This window comes from Tauraco erythrolophus, chromosome 10, assembly GCF_009769465.1.
Source record: "Tauraco erythrolophus isolate bTauEry1 chromosome 10, bTauEry1.pri, whole genome shotgun sequence".
NCBI lineage: Eukaryota > Metazoa > Chordata > Aves > Musophagiformes > Musophagidae > Tauraco > Tauraco erythrolophus.
The window spans coordinates 19474148-19491658 of NC_141474.1; the positions used below are offsets into that span (position 1 = coordinate 19474148).

At 46.7% G+C, this 17511-nt stretch overlaps 1 protein-coding gene across 1 annotated transcript in view; it reads left to right on the forward strand.

Moving 5' to 3' along the window:
- The first annotated feature begins 707 nt into the window (after positions 1–707).
- The window catches only part of DDAH1 (dimethylarginine dimethylaminohydrolase 1), a 59042-nt gene continuing 42238 nt past the window's right edge, over positions 708–17511 (forward strand). The window contains exon 1 of the mRNA XM_086617659.1: positions 708–1211. Within this exon, the coding sequence (XP_086473785.1) occupies positions 708–1211 (504 nt within the window). The remainder of the gene's footprint in view (positions 1212–17511) is intronic.

Here is a 17511-nt window from a genome sequence, read left to right on the forward strand (position 1 = left end):
TGGAAAATGCTCATTGTTTCAGTCCCTGAGGCAGAAGTGGAGCAAAACACCAGTGTCCTCTCTACGCCGCAGAGGTGGAAACTTTGACAGAGTAAAGGAGTGGAAGAAGGTGGGCTCGCTCTGCCCATGAGCAGCTCTGTAGGAAGCCATGATGAGGGATTAGAAAGTGGCTGGGCTTGTTTCCTTTGGATTTGTATTTGGAAGTGCCTTCGTCAGGGGATATTGTTCCTTTGGCTGCCTGGATAAACTGCTGGGCCTCTCCCTCCGCCGGGCGGGCAGCGGGCTGCTGCAAAGGGCATGCAGCCAGCCAGCCTGATGCTTCCTTGAGCAGGAGGGGTGAGCAGCCTTCCCCCCTGCCCATACCGAGCTTGAATGAGCACAGAAACGTGGGGCGACGCAGGTGTTCGAGTTCTATCAGCACAGTTGTATGTTTATGGGTAACTACGTGAAAGTATTATGTGAAACCACGCTGTCCCTCAAGCCATGCCATGGTACCAGAGCCCCAAGGCAGGCACGGGCAGCCCCAACACCCCGCCCAGGGGAAAGGCCTGGGGCAGGCGCCTCACGGAGGGCGGAAGCCCCATCGCCTGTCCCCGGCCCGCCCTGGCAGTCCCTACCGGGACCGCCCCGGCCCCTCCGGGCTGAGCGGGTGGCACTGCCGCTGCCGCCCGCCGCACAGGTAAGCGGCGCCCTGCGGGGGGTGGCCAATGGCGCGGCCCGGCCGCTGCCGCCAGCCAATGGAAGCGCGCTTGGCGGCGGCCCCATGGAAATGTGCCTGGTGGGGAGCCAATGGGGCGCGGCCGGGCCGCGGGCGGCGCTTTATCAGCTGCCAGGGCCGGCGGCGGCGGTCGCTGCCGCTCGTCCCTCCCTCTTTCCTCCGCGCCCCGCCGTCCCCGCCGCGCAGCATGGCCGGGCTGGGCGGCGGCCCCGCCGCCTTCGGGCGCTGCACGCACGCCGTGGTGCGGGCGCTGCCCGAGTCTCTGTGCCGGCAGGCGCTGCGCACCGCGGCGGGCCCCGAGGTAGACTTCGCCCGCGCCGAGCGGGAGCACCAGCTGTACGTGGGCGTGCTGCGGGGCAAGCTGGGGCTGCAGGTGCTGGAGCTGCCGGCTGACGAGAGCCTCCCCGACTGCGTCTTCGTGGAGGACGCGGCCGTGGTCTGCGAGGAGACGGCGCTCCTCACCCGCCCGGGCGCGCCCAGCCGCAGGAAGGAGGTACGGTGCGGTAGGGGCCGGGCCGGGGGGAGCGGTGCCCGCACTGTGCAGGTGGGCTCGGGGCGGCCGCGCCGTCGGGCGTGTCCCCGGGCCCGCCGCGGAGCCCCGGCGGGAGCGGAGCGGGGGGCGGCGGTGCAGGGGCGGTGGCGAGGATCGCTCCCGGAGCAGCAGCTCTCCGCGGCGGGCCTCGGCGGGCAGCGCCCGGTGCCGCGGAGCCCGGCTGCGCTGGGCTTTGTCGGAGAGCGGTGTTCTGCGCCTGGAAACAAGTGGACGGTGTAAACTATGACTCATCCTTTCCGGGGCGTGTGGGCTCGGGCTCCTGCTCCGTGCCAAGTTGCCCAGCTCGGTCCTGCGGGATGGGTCGCCAGTTGGTTCTGCAGGTTTGTGTCCGTGCTGCAGCGCTGCCCAGTCCAAACCTCGTTTTACTTACCTGTTCGACTTGAGCTCTGTTCCAGGCACTGCATTACCGATACCTACGGTGATTGTACCCACTGGCCTGTGCAAAAGAGCTGGTGTCTGCTTTGGTGTGCTCAGTGTTAGCCTGAATGCCCTTGAACCTGGTGTCGCCTTCCTTGTCCAGCCTCTGTAGGCTCTGTGGGCCAGAGGTGTGTGGATGTGCAAGAGACACAGGCTGTCTCTCTGGAGAGATGTGAAGGATGTGCAGCTGCAGGAGCCTTGTTATCTATAGCCTTGAGACTGTTTTAATACGCTCAGCCAGTTCACCGTTCATAAGGCAGTGCGTGCATTGAAGTGCCACCCAGTCATCTCCTCAATGAGTTGTGAGTAGCAAATTAAGCCAACCTTACCTTGTTTGAAGCTGCGAAACTACTACACTGGCAACCTGCCTTCCTGTAAGCATGTGTTGTTGTAACCCACTCCTCATCTCTTCCAGTTCCCCTCTTCTCTGTGGTACCATAGCTCATCTTGCGATCCACAAGCATGTACTGCTGTGCCTGTGGGACAGGAGTGGACCACTAGCCGTAGTTTATCAGTAGCTGCTCTTAGCCATTAAGTGCAATAGATGAATGTCTCCCCTTGGTATTTTCGATATAGTACCCTTCTTTAGCAATAACAAAGTTGACTTGAATTTTGTCCAACAGCGTAACAGTCTGAGTTACTGCACAGATCCTGTATGCGTGTACTTCTTGTGTGTACCCATCTGTGTTTACTCTTTGAAGCACATCTGAATACTCTTAAAGGTGACAGCATCAGAGTAAAGTGTGTTTGCCACATGCTGCTCTCAGAAGCAGCTGTTTGTCAGCCAGAGTCCAAGTGAGTTTTCACTGGTCCTTCCCATGACTCACTGGTATGTAGCTATATGACTCCCATTGCCGTTTGCCCAATTCCCGCTTTGGGGAATGATCAAAGGGGGAGTTGAGCAAATTCACAAGTGTGTGTGTGTGGGGAATCAGCACGCACTCAATATGCTTTTTTTCCATTTTGAAGTCTCAAATTGTGCCAATGCACAGTGAATTACAGGAGATGAGATATGACAGCGGAGCTGAATGTGAGAGTAGCTGTAACTATTTGCTGTACCATTTGAGGTGCCATAAGGAAATTAAAAAGTGTGAAATGAAAAAGCAAAGGATATGGGTTACTTTTTACTCTCTACAAAGAAGCAGATTACTTTCTCCTCCTCCTCCTTTCAGTGTCTCTAGTTGTTCTGGCTTAGCAAAGGTAGTGGACAAAGACATAACCTAATGCTGCAGGAGTAATGGAGGAGAATTAGTGATGGGTGAGGCAGAGAGAAGGGGTTTGCTGGGCCCTTGAGCAGAACAGTGTTGGGTGTGAGTGCCTGACTGCATTAGCCTTCTCCTGGGGCTAATTAAGCACCAAATTACTTGTATCCTGCCTGTTAATAAGTATCAGTCAGGTAAAGCAAACCTTTTTTCTTTGAACAAAAAAGACACAAGATGTCACATTTACTTCTGTAATCCTAAATATGTTGAATTGTTTTAAACCATAATTAGATGCTATTTCCCAGTATCCACGAAAATTAAAAATAATTGTGCTGCATGTTATGCATATGGTAACAATTTATTATTGAATTACACAGTTTGTCAGTTTGGAAATAGTACAAAATCTATTCTGTTTATGTTCTGGGGTTTTTTGCTCAGCCTGTGCCTGCTGGCCCTGAGATCAGGTTTCTTACTGATCAGCACTCCCTATTTTGCATGAAGTAGTTCAGAAGTGATTGGAAGTAAAGCCTGAACATGGTAAACTTTTGCTAGAAACAGCAGAACACGTTTACTTCTTTCCATGGATGGCTTGTCCAGGCAGAGTCATGAATCAAGAGGAGACAAAAAGCTCTGAAGCATAATTTGAACCTTATTAGTTTTCTTGAGTGATGGAGCGATCCCTTCCCTGAGTTTCTGTGAAGTAAAAAAGGAACAATAATTGAACAAACATACTCTTAAAGCTATAACAATGCATGGCACTGCAGCGTAGTACTTGTCTGAACATGTAACTTTTAATTATTTACAACAGTTCTTCCTCCTGGGAACATCATTATGGCAGTGCTTTGCAGAGAGGGGGAGAAGAAGCTCATTTCTGTGGGATAACGCCTGGCTGCTCCTGGTCCCTTTCCCCTCCAAGGCAACCCCTGGGACGGCCTCTCCTCCCCAACATGGTGCCTTTGAGTCAGTTATGTTTAGCTAGTGAGACTGCTTTGTTTGAGTAGTTAGTGACCAGTATGTCATCTTGAGAACAGTAAGATGGTCAAGACTTTACAAAGCAGAAATATGTTCTTGACTACTTTTCCCAGAGCTCTGTGTGCTGTGGTGGAGGGCTTGCCATGTGCCTTGGGCATCTTGGCAAACATCTACGATAACCTGGGTTTTATAAAGGGCTGCCCAAGAAGCAGCAGTGTTTTGTTTCTTGTAGGTCCCTGAGAGGATGTTTCCTATTGTAGCCAGAGTTTCTCTGCTCTTGCTGCCTCCCGCCCTGGTTCTGGAGGTACCAGCTGCTCAGGCAGTCCAGGCACTGAGTGAGGCCTGCAGCTACCCTGAGCTGAGGGAGTCCAGCACCTTCTCCTGACCCTCCTCTTCATCCTGGTGGGTGGCTGTTGGCAGCTTCCCAAGGTCTTTTCTGAAGCTTATATTCAGTCTCTGCCGAATTCGCCATTGAGATAATTCCTGGAGGCTATTGGCAAGTGGAGTTGCTATGGAGTCTGACTTAGCATCTGCCCTGTTAAATGTCTTTATCAGTGCCCTGGAGGAGGTGGGGCATCTGTGTAAATCTGTGAGTGGCCCCAAACCTGGATGTGGGGAGCAAGAGTGAGAGGCAATAACCATGAGGTCTGGGATGTGGTTCAGAGGGACATTGCCAGGCTGAAGGAAGGGGCTGATCCATGGGGACCTTATGGACTTGAACAGGGACAGATGCAAAGTCCTGCCCCAGGGAAGGAAGGATCCCTAGGTGGGACTGAGTGGGTGAGGGACAGCTCTGTGGAAAAACCGCTGAGGGGAGTCTGGTGAGCATCACAGTGGCCCTGAGCCAGTGGTATGCCTCTGCAGTAAAGAAAGCCAACAGGATCCTGGGCTGTATTAACAAGAGCAGAACCAGTAGACTGAGGAAAGTGATGACCCTTTCTACTTGACACTCGTAGGCTGTGTCTTACCGAGAACATGGAGCAAGGCTGTTCAGTTGTGTGGCAGGAGGGAAAGAGACAACAGACCTAGATTGAAACATGAGGTTTTAATGGGCTATAAGGAGAAGGCTTTTCAATGCGGACAGCCAAGCGGTGGAACAAGGGCCTGGAGAAGCTGTGTTGTCATCCTTGGAGGTTTTCAAGACCCAATTGGATAAAGCCCTGAGCAGCCTGGTCTGTTCTCATAGCTGCCCTTGCCTTGAGTGGGAGGCTGGCCTAGAAAATTTCGTGCTAGAAAATCAAAAGGATGAAGCCCTGTGAAACCTGTTTCTTTGTGCCGCTTCTGAAAGACTGTACTCCTGCCTCTGCTAGTTTGTCCAGCCTGGTATGAAAGTGAACCGAGGGTGGTGTTGTGCATTGTCACTCATATGGTCATCTGGGTGACAGAGGAAAAGAGAGTAGATGCGGTCTGTGTATGGCACCAGTTTCTCAAAGTGCAATCTCTTATTCTTTTTATGTAGTGTAAGTACAAACCCATGAATGTTTTAGCAGTACAGTTGGCGCACGCTTGGTTTAACCCAGTTAACGTAAAGCCCAGCTCCTGAGCATGCACTCCTGACCTGAGCCTCCCCCTACAGCAGGACTCAGACAGACTTGTCTTGCTGATCTCTTAACGGTTTAATGGACTCTGTACAGAGCAGGCGGAGGAAGGAAGGGGTGGGGGAAAACAGGGTTGTAGGGTGCCATCTCTGCAAAGAATTAATGGAGGGAGAGCTCGTGTCCAGGAGGCCTGCGTTAGGTCAGGCTCTGAAGCCTGATCAGACCAGTGAAAATTGAAGGGCTCAGGGAGCTGCCAAGGTGCATCCCAAAGACAATGTACTGGTTGAATATGCAGCTGGAGCAGCCCTGTTTCAGGTGCATTGTGACTCCTGATAAACTGTCCGCCAGATGCGTGAACTGAGCAGTGCTGTCTCTATCTCCCCTGTTTCTTGCTACTGAAAACCCATAATTCAATATTTAAGAACTGATGCAGCATGTTCTAGACTAGTCACTGACTAGACTCCTTATTAAGAAGGCTTGTCATCAATTACTGTAATACTGTATGCAGCAGGGAAATTTCTGCAGTAGTTTGTAATAGCACTGATTGAGCTTTCGGGCTTTATAGGGTCTATTGCTTATCCTTCCAGCACCAATGAATTCTTTACTGGTTGTCTGGAATAAAACAAAATAAAATCTGGGGTTATGTCTGTTCTTGCTCCAAGTTATTGTAGGGAGAAAAGAGTTGAATTAAATTTGGTCATGTTCAGTCAGTACTGGGAAAAAGCCCAGTATTTTTTTAGTAAAGTAGAAAAATTAGTCATGCATTTAATGATTTGTTTGCAAGAGTCAGACTTATTTCAAGGCATTATGTTTCTATGTTATCAATTTCTGAACTTGTTTTAAAATTCATGATTTCTAGGGAGTTTTGGATTTGGTAGAAAGGTAAAGGCTTTTGAAGTAAGCCAGAGATGTGGATAAGCTGGTGTTTTGTTTATCTGTGTGCAGTCACCAGTGTACTTGATCTTCAAGTCGAGTAACTCCAATGGAAATATTGTGATCACTGATCAAATTGCTGGTTCCAGCACCTTTTGTTCTCACAGTATGTTCTCACTTGTTTATTCCTCTAGAATAAACTCTTTGCGTCACCTTCTGAACACAACAGGGTTAGTTGCTGAGAAGAGCCCTCATCATCACATTGCTCTTACTGCCTAAGTTGTCTTAATATGCTTGGGATGGCACAAAACAGCATTTCCACCATTTTTGTGCTTATGCAGACAGATGGAAACCCAAAAGCTCAGCAAAATGCACCCACAGTGACCTGGCCTCTTCTCAGGGAAAGCAGAATAGCTGCTGCTGGGAAAGCGTCAGGAGCTGCTGCAGCAGAGAATGCTGTGGTTCCTTTCTTGGTTGTTGAGAGGAAATTTCCACCCAAGAGTAATGCGGTTCCCCACTCCCCCAAGACCCACTGGGAATGACTTGTGGGGCTATGTTCCTGTGGTGTAGGAGGATGGACAGTCCTTCAGCAGTGAGGACAGGAGTTGAGCAGCAAAGGAGTGTGTTTGTCAAATCCTGTCCTCAACAAGCGTAGGAGAAGCCTCCTAATTGCCTTTTGAGCCTCTCTGGGTACCTCTTCCCTAATCTGCTTGCTGGGTGGCAGAGCTTTGTCCACAACAGTCCTTCTGTAGAGCTTCCAGCTGTGCTGGGCCAGGAAACCACCTTCTCAGTGCTGAGCACCCTCACCTCAGCTGCCACCCCCCTCCCAGTCTGTACAGCTTCTGCTGGACTGCACAGCCATAAGCAAAATAGAGCTGGCACCCTGTGCTGGGCTGCGGTCCCAGCTGCAGCTTGCTGCTTGCAGGAGTGTTTCTCAGGCCAGTTGGTGGACACCTCTGAGAAAATAGAAGGCAAAAAGAGTTAAGCAATAAGTTGTGTATGTATTGCAGGTAATACCACATAGCTACTGCTAAATGCTAGACACTTTCTCCATTCCCTCTAGACCTAGATGGTTCTATAGGGTAATGATGTCTACTGCAAAGTAATAGCAATGCTAGGCTTGGAGAAGCAGATTCAAGGCTCTGCTAGCTCCTGAGCTTAATTAGGTTCTGGGGGTTTTATTTTATTTTATAGCACATGCTAGTACAAAAGAACCTGTATTTGCTGACTAATCACTTAAACCAGCATCTCTCTGTACACCTGGCAAAGATCTGTCTCGTTTCCATGGAGGATTAGAACTTGCTGATCGCTAGAGAGGCAAGAGATTAAACGTTTTATTACTACTTTAAATAATTCATAGTTCTTTAAACTATCATAACAAATTATGGAGGTCTTCTATATTTGCACTCGCTCCTTTGCATGCCCTTATTGTACTTTACCCTTCATGTTACAGACTAACTTGATGTTCTGCCTGGAAAGCTTAATGATAGAAAGCGCAGGGGTAGCACTGTGTCACTGCTTAGTGCTTAACACAGCAGATGAGTAAACATGTGCAAAAGCAGTACTTGAAGGTTGACAGAAAATTAGGAATGGCACTAGGTACCTTTCCACCCTCTTGTCAAATTGTTTTTTCTGGAATACCTTTCCCATTTTCACTGAGTGATAAGCATGCTCATTTAGCCTATCCTTTTCACCATCTTCTCAGTCTAACCTCAAAATTAGAGTGAAAGTTTGCAAGATATTCAGTGTGTTATTTTCAGTTATACTGAAAACATGTTGAGAAGTACCAGTCAGACTTCAGATGAGATGTATACCTGATTTTTAATGTGGGTTTTGGTTGTCTTTTGCAGAGCATATAATTAGCAGAACAAAATGTAATGATCTTCCACAAAGTGTGTGTCACTTGGAGGCTTTCTCCAGGAGCAAACCGGTGATGCCCATCATGGGGTACAGCAGGCAATGAAGTAACTCTTGTCAGAATCTGCATCAGTGTTCTCTTTAATATATTTCATTTACTTTCGTATTCAGTGTTTTAGTATTAGCATATAAATTAACCGAAAGCACCTAGTAGAGGAGAAAAGCTTAAACAGTACTGAAGTTTCCTCTTAAACAGCATTGGGAAGTTTAAGAAACAATCTTTTGGACACTATCAAGTAGACTTGTATCAGGAGCCTATGTGTAATGGTAGTATCAGTAGACATGAGAAGGGATGTTTTAGCCTCCTAAAGCAGACTATTTCAAAAGCAGTTTGATTTGTTTCTGTGGCTCTGTCCCTTCCATCTGCTTTGCAATTTGAGCGCTGCCTCATGGTTTGGGTAGGTGGTTCTTTGGTCTTAAAGTTCATTGCTGATGTAGCTCTGACCCTGCGTTAGTAGGGCTGACACTTTCGGTGAACTGTATTTTTTCACTTTCAATTTTGCTTCTGTGATTTACAGATTTAATGAAAATGTTAGGAAGTATCTTCTAGTCAGATCAATATAAGTGAACTGTGTTCATTGTAGTTGGTTTCTATCTATAGAACTGTAAAACAATCTTTAAGGACAGTCTAAAAGCAACTTGAGTTTCTTGATTTTCTAGCAGAGGCAATATTTAGATCTTGTTATTAAATTGGGATGTCAAATTTCTCAGGAATATCCAAGTTGCTGACCAGAAGATTAAAAAAAGGCAGAACCCAAATTAAATGCCTGTTAATCTCCTGTGGACACTGATTATTATTGTACAAGCCTGATGTCAGCTTTTGTACCTTGTTAATCACTGTTCCTTTAGCTGTAATAAACAGCCCTTGGTGAGCTTGGTTCAGTACAAATGCTAAGTGGTTAAAGGTTCCAAATGACCGTAAGCATTTCCTCAAGGTGAAAGAAGCCTTTTCTGCTGCTCTGACTTACACATATGGCTTGGAGCTACCCTGTTCCTTTCCCCAAAAGCTTTCTGCCTAGACTTTCAAATTGAACCTAAATCTTTTTGATAACTGTTTTTTTTTAAAGCATTGTTTAAAAACTAGTTTACCACAGTCACTGTTGGAATTCCGGTTTTGAGATTCAAAGGTGAGTTTGAATCCCCGGTGTAGGTTGCCTGATTGTTGTTTTTGTAAAATCCCATGCTCGCTACAAGCCTGCAACACCCTACACCCTCTACAGAAGAGGGTTGGTATGCAGACTGCAGTGCTGTCTTGCTCTTGGTGGGATCTGACAGCATCTCCAGAGTGGCAGAGCAGAGTGTGTGATGCAGAAGAGCTCCTGCATGCTCTGCTTCTGCCTGTTGGCTTCTGAGATGCTCCGGCATGGAGGGCGAAGTTCCCAGCTGAGGGTTCCGATGCTGTACTGATGGTATAAGCAGCAGCAGCTGCTTGCACTGCCGTGCTAGGATGCACATGTGCACAGAAGCAGTGTATGTCTTCATTTTCCCTCCTCTGCCTCCTACATGCTTCCACTTGCAAACCCACCTCCAGTCCCGTATCTCTCCACCTGGGCCCCTCTCTCACCCTCTGTATCTCCAAAGTAGCCTCCCATAGCCCCTGTGTATTGGTCCTCAGTCTGGGATCCTGCTGTGCCCTGCCCACCGTGCTCGCATGTGGAGCAGGGACTATAGTGGTGCTGGGCTGTACTGTACTTCCTAGGGGAAGAACAGGAGCTGGGCTGGCAGCTCTGACAGCACCTCTGTGGGGCTGTGCTGTGATCGAGGGTGAGGGCAGCTGTTTTCCCCTGATAGTGTATGGAGGTGCCTGTCTGTCACTTCATTAAAGTTTTCTAAACTTAATTTCCTTTCCACTAAACTCGTCAGTAACCAGTGTGTTATAGGTTTGCATAGCATTTCCTCTGAGCGATGTGATGCCAGGTCTTCTAGCTGATACAGAGCTTCTGTCATAAAGGATGCTGTCTTGAGAAAAGATGTACAGTGCTTGTTTCTATGTCCTTTACTCCACTTTCTAGGAAGAGACAAGTTTCATGTTTTTATACAATGTTATTTATCTAGCTATGTATATAACCCTGTGGAACAGTTATTCCTTAATCTCTTATTCCCATTCTCTTTTACACATTTGTGTTTCTTTGCAGGGCCTTCTGGCAGTTGGCTTTATAAAGACAATACTCTCCACATTCTGGTGCAAGTTCATTGTGCTCTCTTTTTGCCCCAATGCTGCGTTTTGCCAAACTTCCTCCACTTCTAGGGTTCTGATTATATTATACAAAACTCCTGATGCTGCATATAAAACCAGTGTGATTCCCTTGATGCCAATTCAAGAGCATGAGTCTTAGCTCTGGCAGTGGACAGGCTGATTCATTGTAAAACATATTTACTTCTGACATAGAAACATAAATGTGGCAGAGGCAAGAACCTCTGGGTTGTTACTGTTTCTCCCAAAGCTGCATTTGATCAAGGCCAGTTGTGTCCTTAACAAACTCACTGCCTCCAGTTGTCCCTCTTGGTGAGGTGAACAGGGCATGCAATTCTTCAGCAAGCATGATTGGTCTAAAGACTAACTTTTTTATTAAAATAAACACATGCAGACTAATTTCTACCAATATTACTGGTTATTCTTCCCTTGCTGGTTTCTCTGGAGTGACTCTGGAGCAGTACTTGGCCTCTGCTGCAGACACAGCAAGACTTCACCAAAGGTGTTATGGGAAGTGACCATATAGCAAGCTTTAACTTGCAATACTCCACTCATACTGGATTTTTTGTGAGCTTAGCAGCTCAGATTAGCCTGGGCAAATAGTGTCTGTGCTTCTGTGTTCAGTTCTCAGAGGATTTATTGTCTCTGTCAAGAGTCTCCTGGTAAATAGTGTTGGATCAAAAACATAGGTCAGACATTTAAAAATGAGGTCTGAAACACAAGGCATCTATACAAAACAGAGTCATCATTGCCCATAAGTTACCCTGATACATTTAGATGTCTGTGTAGAAGTTATTGCTTATGGCAGGCTAGCAGAGGCTGGTGGCTGCAGAGAATGTGTTGCTATCAAGAAAGAAATTACTGTCCGTAATTACTGATCATTAATTGTTTTTTTTAAAAAACTTGTTTTTTACAGGTGCATATCTCTAATAGTCAAGTTTATGATGTAAAAGATTCTGTAAAAAGATCAGATGTTGGCAGTCATAGCTCTATGGTGAAGATAAATGATGCACCCACAGCATCAGGTGCCGATACCTTTTCTTTCTGCCTCTTTTGTAGCAGTATTAGGAATTTTTCTTTCAAGAAAATTTTAATGAAATGTTTTATGGCTGAGTTGTACCTGAGCCAGGTCTTGCATTAACCCAAGGCTACTGATCACATGCAGATCAGGTAGTCACACTGTAATGTGCTGGTTTTCTGTCATTTTTGAAGCAATAGCAAAACCAAACAAGTATTTTAAAGATAGCTTGTTCAAGACTTGTGGAACTCATTTTCATTTCAGTAGAGATTCAGAATTTGGCACTATCTTTAAAAAATAATTGTGATAATTTGTTTTTGGAAGGTTTATATATGTTAATAGTAAAGGAACTGGCTATCCATGTCTGTCTCTAGATGCCAACTGAAGTTCTCTGGCAAGATGAAATTCTGTCTTAGCTCAGTCCCAGCTGGCCGCTGAAGTAAACTGAAACAAGACTGCCACATAATTGATGCAATTGGCAGTGTTGTGATTGATTTTGCATTTCTTTTTTTTTCTGAGGCTTAATGTAAGACCTGTCAGAAGCTGAATCCTGTACCTCATAGAAAGGGTGATCTTACAGGACAAGAATCTGGCTTGTGCGTATGCCTCTACTTCAGTATGGTTGATATCCTTTGAGTCACAGACCAGCAGCCGTGTTTTAGAGATGGAGCTAGTTTTTGGCCTGCTTTCCAGAAATAGCAAGCTATGCCTTTTTAATACTTTAAATGTTTAGCAGTAAACTCCAGACCATGCCTCTCTAAAGATGAGACACTTACCAGTCCTACAGGAGTTAGTTTTTCAAACAGTGCAAGTGCTTTGGAGAGTTTCACTTACCCAGATAGCCAGTGTGCCTGTCATCACTGTGCTTAAAACAGTAAAAGTGATGAATCTTAAGTATCTCATGTTCTTCCAACACTATAAAGACAAGAGGTGGTGTGGCTTGCTAATCACTAGGTATTCACTGAAGTTTAATGCACTAGTTCATGGCTCAGTGTCTGTTACGAGCCTCTGGTGGGAATACTAGTGCCTGTGCTAGCAAAGAGCTGAAGTGAGCAATGCTGTTGAGGCAAATGGAAACTGATAGAAAGAATAGATACTGATGGAGGATAATACAAATTGAATATCTGTATTTTTCCAGCAAGCACTGAAGTCTTCTACAAGTTTAACCTTTCTTTGCAAAGTGCTGCTTAGTCCTGCGCATGGGCTGGGGCAATCTCAAGCACAAATATAGGCTGGGTAGAAAATGGATCAAGAGCAGCCCTGAGAAGGACTTAAGGGTTTTGGTTAATGAGAAGCTCGACATGACCTTGCAATGTGTACTTGCAGCCCAGAGCGTCAACTGTTTCCTGGGCTTTATCAAAACAAGTGTGGCCAGCAGGTCAAGGGTGGTGATTCTGCCCATCTGCTTTGCTTTGTGAGACCCCACCTGCAGTATTGTGTTCAGCTCTGGGGTCCCCAACATAAGGAGGACATGGAGCTGTTGGAGCAAGTCCAGAGGAGGGCCACAAAGATGATCCGAGGGCTGGAGCACCTCTCCTACGAAGACAGGCTGAGAGTGTTGGGGTTGTTCACCCTGGAGAAGAGAAGGCTCCAGAGAGACCTTCTAGCAGCCTTCCAGTACCTAAAGGGGGCCTACAGGAAAGCTGGAGAGGGTCTTTTTGCAAGGGTGTGTAGTGACAGGACAATGGGTAATGGCTTTAAACTGCAAGAGGGTAGATTTAGATTGGATATAAGAAAAAAAATTTTCCCTCTGAGTGGTGAGGCACTGGAACAGGTTGCCCAGAGAAGTTGATGCCCATCCCTGGAAGTGTGCAAGGCCAGGTTGGATGAGGCTTTGAGCAACCTGATCTAGTGGAAGGTGTCCCTGCCCATGGCAGGGGTTTGGAACTAGGTTATCTTTAATGTCCCTTCCAACCCAAACCATTCTGTGGTTCTATATGGGGTGACTTCTGTAGTCATGTGTATTCAGAAACTTCCAAATGTGCTTTTCTGGAGTCGAGGATGTTAAAGGAAGAGGAGGAGGTAGCACAGGGTTGTGATAAACCCTTTTCTACATTCCTTCTGGCTGCAGCAGCTCAAAATGTGTGCGAAGAACAACTGGTTTTAATGCGGTTTCTAGAAGAAATTAGATACTACTCTGCTGTTGGCCTTACTCTGATATTTGGCCAATAATTCTTGATCCCTTTGATCTGAACTGGTTTTAAGGAAGGAAACTATCTGAAAGGTAAAACCCCACCAATGCAGGAAAAGTAGTCGGGACAGAAGTTGAGATACAAGAGACACTGTCAACACCAGTATGAAGAATGGGGGGGGGGGGTGTGTGTGACCTGACAGTCTATGTAGGGCAGAGCCCTTGTCACTGCTCTAGGCACCAGGCCGGATGCCACATCACAGGTGCTGCCAAGTCCAACTGTGAAACTCCAGCCCGTATGAAATGGAGCTTCACTGGTGCCATACAGCAATCTCTTGTTTTTATGACCCTTAAAGCAAGTGTTTCTGTTAATCCTCCTATTGTTCTAGGATGTGATCTTACTGTCACAGCATAAGACAACCAGCTTGCCTTTACCACAGGGCTCTGGGTTAGGACAGTCCCTTCTAGATAAGCATTTCTGAAACTCTTTGAAATGCTATATACTTCCAGTATTGCTGACGGCTGGTTTTTTGGCCGGACTTAAATAGATTATTCATCTGGACTTGAAATGCTGTGTAAGGTTCTGGTTACCTGTTCTGAAATGCAGTTAAGGAAGCAGAAAAGGAAGGGGTGATTGAGAAGACCTTGCTGCAGTGTAGGGCTGGTTCTGTATGAAGTGATGCTGATCAGGTAAATGTCTTCAGCTAAAAGTTATTTTGGGCAGAGGACGAGAGAAATAGGAGAGATCTACAATATCTCAAATGGTACAGAGAAAATGAACTGGGAATGATAGCATGAAACTTGATGACATCCAGAGAAATACCCAGGCAGCGAATTCAAGCAGGAGGAAGCGCTTTGTCATGCAACGCACAACTGAACCGTCAGATTCACAGCCAAGATGTTGTGGGTGCCAAAAGTACAGCTGGGTGTCAACTAATGAAGGGGAGATCCATCAATAGCTGTTTAACACGCTGATCCAGATACATTATCTGGCTTTGAAAGTATGTACGTGGCCTCTTACAATAAGCTAGGGAAAATATACTGGACACTTGTCCTCTTCATGTTATTCTTTCCTTAAGCTGCTGATGCTGACCACTGTTGAAATCAGGACACTTGGATACACAGATCTCTGTGCCTTCCTTAAGCTGTTCATGTATTATGAATAAGTTGTAATACTGATAGCTGTTTAGCAGACTCATTATGAGTCACTTGCTGTGATCCTCAAGGTCACGAGTTGTCCAAGGACTGCCTTTTGGGAGTCAGCTGCCCTGCCTTAATGTTGCAGAGATCTTGCTGGTATTTCCATCCCACTGGGCAAGTGGAACCTCAGGTCTAATCAGGGTGTGTGGCTTAGGCCAGCCAGCAACTAAATGCCACACAGCTGCTTGATCACCCTCCCCTACCCCCAGAGGATGGGGAAGAGAATGAGAGGAGAAAAGGAAAAGAGACCTGTGGGTTGAGATAAGAACAATTTAATACAACTACTAAAATATGAATATATACATATGTGTAATGATAATATATATAAACAAGTGATGTACAGTGTAATTGCTTACCACCTCTTGACCAAGGACTAATGATCTCAAAACAGATAAGTCCTAACACCGCAATCCCGGACAAGCGAGAGGCCCGAAAAGAGAACGTGAGAGAGAGAGAGCAGTCTGAGAGTGAGAGCTCCTAGAAGAGCAAAGGCCCTTCTTTCTGCCTAACCCTCATTTTTATACTGGGCATGACCCTACATGATATGGAATACTTCATTGGCCAGTTTGGCCCTCAATCCTAAGTCTAAGTACAAACCATAAGGGGAGTTGTGGACCCTTTGTCCTGGCCATGCTCCCCCCTATCCTGTTGTGCTCCTGCACACCGGCAAGAACATGGCAGCTGAAAAGTCCTTGAGGCCTCAGTGCCAACTATAAACATCAGTGTGCTATTAAGATTTTTCTCATAATGAGTCCCAGACTAAAACCAGAGTGCAGAGCTCTTCTAGTTGTTAAAAAGAACTAAGTCTGTCCTAGCTGAAGTCAGGACAGATGGCATAAGGTGAGCCATCACTAGCTCCAGGAATGGATGCTCTGAGGTCAGATGTTGATTTATTTTTTTCTTCCCTGCCTCAGTATATCCATCCTAGAACAGATAACGGTGGAATCATTCCATTTTCTGCTAAGACAGACAGAGATATTTTATGTCAACAGTATAAAAGGATTCCGCCCCCCCCCCCCTCCCCCAGCAAGTCAGATTAACCCTAGGAAGCAGTACACACTTTGTAAAGCAGAAATTTCTCATTGGGAAATGTTGTTTCTAGCTTTTCCACATCAGCTGTGAAAACATATTGCCATCCAGTCTTTTCAAAATGATTCTTAGAAAGGCCTAGCAGTGAATACTTGGCATACAAAGGTTTGATATATTGGGAGCCAGGCTTAATGTTATGGAAGAGTGTCCTAGAAGAGCCTTTGCAGAAAGGTGGCAGGGGGAGGACAGTCTCCCATGGGCCCTGGGGTCTGTGGTGGTGTGGGACAATTCATGGCAGCTGATAACCTGCCAGTTTGTGTGGTGGAGATGATGGACAGGCCTGAAAATACCAGCATCAGTGACAGGAAATAGCTCTCCGTTCTCAAGGAGCGCAAGGAGCCTTTTGGAAAATGCACCACTCTCTTCTGCCCTTACACCTCTGCTTCACAGCTAATTGAATCACTAAAAAGTTGCAAAACAGAGCTGCTGGTCTTTTTATGCTCACAAATGGGAGAAGTGGGAGCTGTTTCTAGGTGGGTTTGATAAATGTCAGGCTGCCAGGAGTGGCATCCATCTTGTTATTTGAGATAATGCCATGAGCAGCATGAAAGCCATTTCTGACAGAAGAGCATCAAACCAGCCGTGCATTGCACAGGGCTGACTGGAGAGCCTTTACGGGAGCAGGACTAGAACTGATGTGGCCAGGGTTGGATGGTGATCACTCTTATGTGGCCATGTTAAAAGTCCTCCCAGCCATCAGCCCTTTGCGTTGAAGCCTGGTGTGGACCCATGGCATCAGTGATGCCCTGATCAAACAAGGGGCAGTGAGAGCCTGGGACCTGTAGACGTTACAGTCTGCTGGGCAGGGAAGAAGGGCTCTTGTGCTGCATCTGTTTGCTTTGGTGCCAGTGGCTTGGCTGCAGTAACACTCCCAGTGGGTTTGCCTGACCCAGTAGCTGGAGCCGTGGCTCCCCTGCAGCCTGAATTGCTGTGGCACCATGTCCTGGCCATGCAGCATGACTGGAGAGTAGCAAAAGTAAATGCTTGGGAAGGTTGAAACTAATACAAAGAAGGACGACTGCTATCCAGGCTCTGACAAAGGCAGCTGGGTTTGTGGGCCCGGTGGGAAAATACTCCTGTGACTGTCCCCTCCAGTAGCCATGAGTGTGTCCTGTCCCTCCTGGGGTTTGCTGTTTTATGTCCTGGCTTTGATATTTCCCAAGCATGGCTTTATCTTTCTCATTTCTCCATCCTTAGGGAACCTTGGCACAGATGTCACTAGCCACCAGAAACCTCCAAAAGCTTTTGTGCAGTTGAAACGTGCTCTGTCCGTGCTTTATCTGAAGGACTAAATGCACTGCTTGTAATTCTGCACCAGGCTTCTCTGATTTTAACCTAGTTTCCACTTTGCTTAGTTTCTGTACCCTCTTTACAAGCTTGCTGCACACAACCAGAAGCCTAACAGGAGCTCCTAAAGGTCTGCCAGCCCTCCAATGTGCAGCAGTATTCCCAAGACTTTTTAAGAAATGGGTTTGTATTTCTCCAGGATGGAATGTAAACAAAGGGCTGCTAATAAAACAGTGTGTAAGGTCTTATTCAGATTTATGTAAATCCTGAGACCATGTCTAAAAATAGTGCCGTGTTTTGCATTCCTGAAAGCAGATTCACTGCATACCTACATCTGCCATGAGATGCTATGCTAGTCACAAACTGGACTTCTCAGGAGTGGTATACGTACTGAAAACCCAT